The sequence below is a fragment of the Macrobrachium nipponense genome, chromosome 37 (assembly GCF_015104395.2).
Source record: "Macrobrachium nipponense isolate FS-2020 chromosome 37, ASM1510439v2, whole genome shotgun sequence".
NCBI classification, from domain to species: Eukaryota; Metazoa; Arthropoda; class Malacostraca; order Decapoda; family Palaemonidae; genus Macrobrachium; species Macrobrachium nipponense.
In genome coordinates this window covers 51888855-51898854 of record NC_061097.1, presented here as the reverse complement: position 1 = coordinate 51898854, position 10000 = coordinate 51888855, and the positions used below count along the sequence as shown (strand labels likewise).

The 10000-nt window shown below is 27.6% G+C and overlaps 1 protein-coding gene across 2 annotated transcripts in view; it reads left to right on the top strand.

Annotated features, from left to right (window-relative positions):
- The window catches only part of LOC135208989 (AF4/FMR2 family member lilli-like), a 357837-nt gene that overhangs the window by 342588 nt on the left and 5249 nt on the right, over positions 1–10000 (top strand). For both annotated transcript variants that reach the window (XM_064241532.1, XM_064241531.1), the window contains one exon: positions 4140–4342. In XM_064241532.1, the coding sequence (XP_064097602.1) occupies positions 4140–4342 (203 nt within the window). The remainder of the gene's footprint in view (positions 1–4139; positions 4343–10000) is intronic.

Below are 10000 nucleotides of genomic sequence, written 5' to 3'. Positions count from 1 at the left end.
ATGGTTATGTTGTAGTACATGTTTATTTTATAAATCTTGATTAAAAGAGTATTCCTTTTGGTTCCCAATAATCAATAATAATAATTAATAATAATAATAATAATAAGTAATAATAATAATAATAATAATAATAATAATAATGTAATGAGATTGATAAGGGGGAACCGAACAATTTCCCCTAAAGCTATCCTTTAAAGTTTTAAATTTTAAGTATATGTACTTTTGCCATAGCTGTGGATTTGTTTTTTCAATAATAATAATAATCATCATCATAGAAATTTTCCTTTCTATTTACAGTTTCGTATAAACTCGTGCATTTCTGCTCTGGATCCATTGAATCGACATGAACAATGGAAAATCCATTTTCAAGAAGGATGCACAATGCACATTTGTCTCATATAAATTCATTTGTGCAAGTACATTAAGCAGCTAATGCTGATACAAATATGTATATATATGTACATATATATATGCGTGTGTGATATGTGTGTAAATATATATATGTATATATATATATATTATATATATATATATATATATATATATATATAGAATATATATTATTTATTAATTAAATACAAAAGATGTTTAAGCGTTTAAATAAAATAATAATAATAATAATAATAATGATAATAACAATAATAATAATATACCTCTTAGTATTAATATTATTATTATTATTATAAATTATTATTATGTTGTTAAATGAGGGTGTAACCTATTCTTATGGAACAGAAGGGTAGGTATGTAAGTATATATATATATATTATATATATATATACTATATACCTAAATTAATATATCCATATTTTATAAATATAATATATTTATAATACCAATATTCCTTCCTTGTTCCACCAAAAATATCATAACAATAATAATAATATAAATAATAATAATAATAAGAGGTAATTATTATTATTATTATTATTATTATTATATTCCATTATTATTATTATTATTATTATTATTATTATTATATTATTTTATTTATTATTATTATTATTAAACGCTAGACATCTTTTGTATTATAATACATATTATTTTGTATAATTGTTAGACATCAATTTATCAGGATTTTGTGAATTTCTTCTTCTCTTCTTCTTCTTCTTCTTCTTCTTCTTCTTCTTCTTATGATTATTATTATTATTATTATTATTATTATTATTATTATTATTATTATTATTATTATTATTATTATTATTATTACCACAAACCTCTATTTCTTGGTGAAAGCTTTGCAAGAAGCCTAATTTTTTTTATATTCGAGAAATACGATTTAATTACAAATGCCTTGGAAGAGTCGATTAATTCGTTTAGGATTAAATTGAAAAAAATGAACTAAGCCTATAAAATTGTCTGGAAACTTTGCTTGGTCAAACGGAACGAGCACTTGGGCATTTTTATGATGAATGCTTTAGAAAGGGAACAATTAGCGCTTGTAATGAAAAAAATTAAACGTAATTAGTAAATTGATTGGATTTAATGTTTACGTTAGTAGATGATTGCCGTAATTTATTTTTCCCGCCTCTTTATTTCAATAATAATAATAAAAATAATAATAATAATAATAATAATAATAATAATAATAATAATAATAATAATAATAATATAATAATTAATAATAATATTAATAAAATAAAATAATGATTAGTAATAATATATATAAAATAATAATAATAATAGCTTAATGCTGATAGGTTTGCATACACACACGTACAAATTTGCTGCTAATACATATTTGTTTACGAGTTCAATTGTACTCGAGCGTTTTACATTATATATATATATAATATATAATTATTATATATATAAATAATTATATATTTACTATTATAAATGATAATACTAAAAATATGTGTGTGTGTGTGTGTGTGTGTATGTATGGTATATATGTATATATATGTATATATTGATATATATCTAATTATATTATAATAATATGAATATATATTAAGATATATATTATATATATGTATATATGTATAATATCTTATGTGATATATATGTATAACTAATACTGTATATAATATAAATATTGTGTTGTATATATATATATCCATGGGCGTACCTTTGAGCATATTTAATGAGGCTGCCATCCTTTTGTAAACGACCAATACCGCTTGTTGAGACAATTACGTACACCATTTGCATCATCATTGTTATAGCATGAACACACACACACACACACACACACTCATGTCTTCAGTGACGAAAGAACATAGTCGAAGCAAAATATTATTTTTCCATCATTCATAGGCCCCCGAATCTCCGAGGAGGAATTATTGACCCCTGGGCGACCTTTCGGGGAGAGAGAGAGAGAGAGAGAGAGAGAGAGAGAGAGAGAGAGAGAGAGAGAGAGAGAGTAGAAAGTAATAGAGGAAATGATTTTTCAATTACATCTTGTGTCACGCAGACATATTCGGTGTCAGAGGCAGGTAGAGATATCGTTTCACAGTTTTTTAAATTCAATTTCACAACGTAATCATATCATTAGCGGGTTTCAAAACACTAATTAGACGTCGAGTCGTCCAATAGCATTATTTGTAATGGAAGTTGTTTGAGGAGGGTAATTATGTCGGCTGACTAATAATAAAAAAAAAAATTGTGAAATATAGAGAGTTTTGTATTGTAATACCTATATCTATGCGCAGTTCAAGAATCGTCTAGCGCAATTATTTCGATTTCATTTTCTGAATGTTTTTCCTTTCTTTTTTTTGGGGCGCTACTGAAAATGCGAATTTGAAGGTTGGAATTTGGTGGTGTGTTATATGTACTTATGTATACATGGCTGCGCACACACAGGCATACATACATATGACTAATGTATATATATATATATATATATATATATATATATATATATATACATATATATATATATATATATACATATATAGAATATATATATATATAATATATATATACACAAATACATATATATATATATATAATAATATAGATACATATATAATATATATATATATACACACACACACACATACACACACACATCATATATATATATATATATATATATATATATATATATATATATATATATATATATATATATATATATAATCAAGGAAGAGAGAGAGAGAGAGGAGAGATGTCGCTAGTTCCACAGGAGGAGAGGACAGACGTAGAACACAGATTTTCCTTATTGGACCTGGATTGTTTTGGGCAGCTATATAGCTATGGCCTTCCGTCTGATGGTCTCGACACCTGAAAAGAAAAAAAAAATGTCTGAGTATCTCAAGAATAACTATCATTCTCCTTGTCCAGGTGACACAACCCGCGATCCAGAACATGGAAGGAGGACGATTTTTCACAGATCGAAAAATATCGAACGATTTTTTTTTTTTTTTTTTTTTTTGAATCGACAGAATATTTTTCCCTTTTTTGTGTGTTGGGGTGTAAGGGGGGGGGCTGGGGGTTTGGAAGGGGATGGGGCGGCGGGAGTAGGAGTTAGATAGATCTTGCAGCCGGTATCAAAAATGCACAGGGCGTTATTCCAGGTCCTCTGGATCATCCAGCCTCAAGTGGCATACGTTTGCATTGCTACGTAGATCAACGACAACGGTGTGTTTGTTCCAGCAATCACAAACTCTCTCTCTCTCTCTCTCTCTCTCTCTCTCTCTCTCTCTCTCTCTGTATATATATGTGCATGTATCTGCATGAAGTAAGCCAGAGAGTTCAAAAAGAATTTGTCATGTAGCTAAAAAAAAATATATATATATATATATAATATATATATAATATATACAACACATACACACACACACACACCACACACACACACATATATATATATATATATATATATATATATATATATATATATATATATATATATATATATATATATATAATATATATATATTCAAGGACATTCTGAGAGAGAAAAAGATTGGCAGATAGGTAGATAAAATAGATAATACATTAAAAATTTTATACATCCTCTGATTAAAAAGATTAAAAAGATTATCTTTTCTAGCTGATGATTCCTGGAAAATAAGCGTTCCAGCCTAAGAGCCTGGAACCTCCATAGCATAGTGACTATAATTTCCATGGCATCCACTTCCAGAACCCTTTCTCCGTGACCAAAGATCCTCAGGTGCATCTTTCTCTTGCAGGCGTTGGTCAGTCCTCCGGACATATCGATTCTGCCCCTGGAGGGGTCATCGGCGGACGGGAGACAGCGCTTCGAAGGGCAGCCCTTCGCCGAGAGCCCCGTCGTCGGACGCCTAACGCAATTCCAGGTCCATTCGCCAGCGCCGCCTAGCGGCCGATTATTGTTCCCGCAAAGGATATCGTCACTGGAAGCAATAAATAAGAGGTGGGTGTCGAATGGCAGCTTTTCATTAATTTCCATTTCTAATTTCTTTTTTATTTTTAGCAACGGGCGGCCTCCGTTAATAGCCCAGATAGGGATTTCCAGGACGGCCATCTTTTTTTTTTTTTTTTTTTGGCAATTTTATTTCGCCAAAATAGCGTATTTCAAATCTTTTTTTTTTTTTTCTTTCGTGATTATTGCCTTGAATTTTTTTCAAGCATATGTTCTTGCACAGCGTTTTGAATAATGATATGAATAACCCTTTTCAAGTTCATCGTGTGAGTGCGCTTAAATTTTTCATATGCCTATCCGTTCATTAATTTACAATTTTCAGGCTAAAATTGAAATCCATAGCTTCATTACCGTTTTAATTAGTCGCCGTTTTTTTACGGTCTGTACTTATTATGGAATAATTTGTTTAAGAATATTAATTTGCCGTTTTTATGCTTAGTAATCATATAACCCGACCAGCGCAGTGAGATTGTTTACGTGTCCGTATTGAACTGTAGAAGCTGATAGTGCTTCCTTTACTCTATATCTTTGCAATGTTCATCACAGTAATAATAATAATGATAATAATAATAATAATAATAATAATAATAATAATATAGGATTATGGTTATCATTCATATTTACATTTTCGTCCAGATATTTATTCAAATTATGATTGCTGATTTCAATAACAACGCTTCCAGTATTTGACGGTCATATTATTCAGCCTCCGTTTACACACATACACACCACACACACAGCACCAACCAAAGGATACACGCGATTCACACACACACACATAATATATATATATAATAATATAGTATAATATATATATATATATCCGTATAATTAATAAATATAATATGATTAGTATCTAGTAATATTATAGCAATGAACACACACAACACACACGACAACAATTATATTATCTATAATAATATAAATAATACTTTATAAATAATATTTATATATAAGTTATATATATATCTAATATATATATATATTATATATCTATATATATATTATATCTATATATAATAATATATAAATAAACTCTCACAGCACCACAGGCGCTGCATTCCCGTACAATAAAACCTACGGGATTCTCAAGCATATATGAAACTAATGGAGGTAATAATAATATATCAAAGGATATTCTGTAACAATTATGATTTTGGTAACTGAATCATATGTCTTTTAACAAAGACAATTATGAAATATTGTACTTTGGAACGCGTCTCATAATAATGAAGCTGAATGTTACAGAAATTCGGCATATGCATTATATATTAACATAACATTTATATTAACATAAGCCAATATTTTTCTGTTGATATACTATCTTTTTTATAATTGAATGTAACTTTGCGGTTCATCAGTGTTCATTTCAGTATTAATTGTGATGTTAATTATTAAGAGTATACAAAAAATGATTGTTTTAAATATACTATTATTATTATTATTATTATTATTATTATTATTATTTTATTATTATTACTATTATTATTATTATTCCGTATTCACACGATCCAGAATTATGATAATATACAAAAAATGGTTGATTTAGATATATTATTATTATTATTATTATTATTATTATTATTATTATTATTATTATTATTATTATTATTGTTGTTGTTGTTGTTGTTGTTGTTACTCCGTATTCACACAATCCAGAATTATGATAATGCAAAAATGATTAACTTAAACATATTATTATTATTATTATTATTATTATTATTATTATTATTATTATTATTATTATTATTATTATTATTATTACTCCGTATTCACACGATCCAGAATTCATTGGTAAAATAAAAAATAAAAATCTATATCAATCTAATCATTCACAAGTTTTACAACATTAGCCGTTTTTTTTCGATGCGATATTGTTAAGGAAAGTAGCAATCCTGTACAATAATTTTTTTATAATTTTGTTATTTTTTTTTTACCTATATGTTACATTATTTGTGCACATATAATGATGATAATAATAATAATATAACAGTTAATTTATTAATATTATATTATTATTATTATTATTATTATTATATTATTATTATTATTATTATTATTATTATTATTATTATTATTATTACATTAATATATGTGATGAGAAGTTAGTAGCTTGTTATGGGTTTAGCGTATATTGGCTAAAATTTAAAATTAATCTATTCTTTTCCTAACCTTTCTTGTAAGTCATTCTTGAAACTGTCTAATGAGACTTGGTAGACTTAAGGAAATTCTTGTCATCGATCATTCTCGTGACTATTATTGCATAGGAACTACGATCGTTTATTTAGTTAAGAACTATTCTGTTTACACATATGTATTATGTATGTATGTATTAATACGGTCATACATACATATGTATGTATGTATATATATATATATATATATATATATATATAATGTATGTATGCATCTATATATATATATATATATATATATATATATATATATATATATTCATATATATATATATATATATATATATATATATATATATATATATATATATATATATATATATAATGTATGTATGTATGCATATATATATATATATATATATATATATATATATATATATATATATAACTGTACATGTATGTATGTATATATATATATATATATATATATATCTTATATATATATATATATATATATACATATACATATACATATACGTGTGTGTGTGTTTATCAACACTAATCCCATACGTTTCCTCGGGTGTTTTCTTATATTACTACGTTCAGTAAGACATTTTTCATCACATTACTATTTACAATCGCATATTTTTAATTTTATTTACGATAATTAATTGTGATATTGCCAGGCATATAATGCCAAAGACATAAAAGTGAAGAGGAGTATGAATAACATATTGAATTATCTGTCGCAGTTTTTAAGTCCTGTGGAATTGTCATGCGAGATTCTCTCTCTCTCTCTCTCTCTCTCTCTCTCTCTCTCTCTCTCTCTCTCTCTTTCTTTACTGCATTCTTTCGTAGTTTTCCACAGAATATTTAAAACAGAAAATAAATACCTTTTATTAGTGCTTGTAATAGCATACCATCTACAGTCTGTAACTCACTTTCAGATCGCAGTCTTGAACAGGAAATTTGAATTACATCTCGTTGAAAGGCAATCCATTCCATATTGTCTCTGTTATCATTCAAGACTTGCAGACTATTTTTGCTTACTCGGGGAGTAAGCCTACAAACTACTTCGTGGTTTTTTGTTGTTGTTGTTGTTCTTGTTGGGGGGTAGGAAAGCCCTGTGGAAAAGCCTAAAAAGGTCCGAAAATAGGTGTTTCGGGTTGAGTTAACGATACAGTAATATTTGGATAGGATATTTAAGATGTTGTTATTAGATGAAAAGTATAATAGATAAAAAACGAGCATATTAAGCAATAAAGAAAATATATATCTAATATAATGTAGCGTTTTTATTTTAATTTCCGTTGGTGAAACAACGCTCTATTTGGCCGTACAATTTAGCACGCGCCTGAGTAAGGTGGAGGCCGGATCACGCCTTGTAATTATCATTCCTTGCACCACCAGACTGTGGACTATTCTCCCTGAAGAGATTGCGTAGTTAAAACCTTAAAAATTCAAGCGGAGATGCAACGCATTATTTTCTTAAGAGGATTTCCTCGTATTTTGATCATTTACAGTTTTATCTCGTTATTTATTTAATTTTTTAAATTATTTTTTTTCTTTCCTGATTACTGATCTCTCCATTTTTTTAATTGATTTTTTTCCTTCCTGATTACTGATCTCTCCTTTCTGCATTTCCCTTCACCTTTGGAAGCCTGAATATCAAGTCAGTGGCCCCTGTGGGATTGTTCCATATGAATTAGCAACTTGAAGTAATAATAATAATAATAATAATAATAATAATAATAATAATAATAATAATAATAATAATAATAATAATAAATATTGAGAAAAAAATCCAAAGTTATGTAAATGTACATATATTTCAGTTTAAAAACAGCAAAGATAGCTTTCGGGAATCTGTACGGTTCCCGAAAGCTATCTTGATGTTTTTAAACTGAAATATATGTACATTTACATAACTGTGGATTTGTTTCTCCATTTGAAAACTCGTGCTACTATGAGGATTTTTAATAATAATATTAATAATAATAATAATAATATTACTATTCATAATAATGAAAAGAAAAACAATAATAATAATAATAATAATAATAATAATAATAATAATAATAATAATAATAATAATAATAATAATAAAAAATTAAGAAGGTTCATATAAGAAAACACAACGGACGAAAGTTCACATTTTGAAAAAGACCATTCTAGAAGATTATTATTATTATTATTATTATTATTATTATTATTATTATTATATATTATTATTATTATTATTATTATTTAACTTCAACTTGCCTACATATTTTCATACAAGTCTTATTCAAACTAGTTTCCTTTAGTGTTCATGTTAATTACAATATGACAAAAATGAGTTCAAGCCCCGTCACTTTAATCAAAATAGTCTTATCAATATTATCCCCTTTGTCATAATTAGGACAGTTTTTATTTTTTTACCATAGTTTAACCAGACCACTGAGAATAAGAATAGTAATTCAGCTTTTTTATCAATATGCATCATAAATAACAGAGGATGAAATAATAATAATAACAATAATAATAATAATAATAATAATAATAATAATAATAATAATGATAAGAATAATAAGGCGTGATCGGACCTTCAGCTCACTCGGATCGCATGCAAGATTTTTCCCTCATACATAAGTTGTCGACATCATATTCGTTGCTTTTAAAGTAAATTAAATCGTGCTAAAATCTAAGGTCAAATAGGGCCTTGTTCCACCAACGAAAATTACAATAAATACGCTATATGTGATTAGAAATTTCTTTGCTATACTGTTTAACATTCACATTATTTAATTCATTACTTTTCCATTCAAAAAATAAATCCTAAATAGCCCATCCTAAAATTCCTGTATCTTGAACTCAAAGCAAAACACCTTTCTCAGACCTTTTTAGGCTCTTCCATAGACCTTTTCTACCCTCCCATCAAGAGCAACAACAAAGTAGTTTGTAGGCTTACTCCCCGAGTAAGCAATAATAATGATAATAAACAGTGCATTTGAGAATCACTTCATCAAGCTTCGATCGTAGACACACAACACAACGCCATATAAATGCCGGAATGAAAGGTTAAAGACATACTTTCAGATTATATATTTATGTTTTATATTTTTTTCTTTTCCTCCAATGTTTATCTTTTAGATAAACATCATGACGTCACGCGCTTAGGCGCATTAGAGCTGGAGTTAACAACATGGTGGTCTCTCTCTCTCTCTCTCTCTTCTCTCTCTCTCAGGTAGCCTTCCTCCTCCTCTCCTCCTCTCCTCCTCTCCTCCTCCTCCTACCTCCTCCTCCTCCCGACTCACCAATCTCCCTTCTACAATAAATATATATATATATGAGAAAATAGACAGATAATGTGTTTCCAGAGAGTTTGTTGGAACAAAAGGAGAGACTTTTTTTTTTTTTTCCATGACATGCTCCCTTGAATATGTCATTAAGCATATTTTAATATGACGGCGGTGACAAGAGAGAGAGAGAGAGGAAGAGAGAGAGAGAGAGAGAGAGAGACATAGATCTGGTC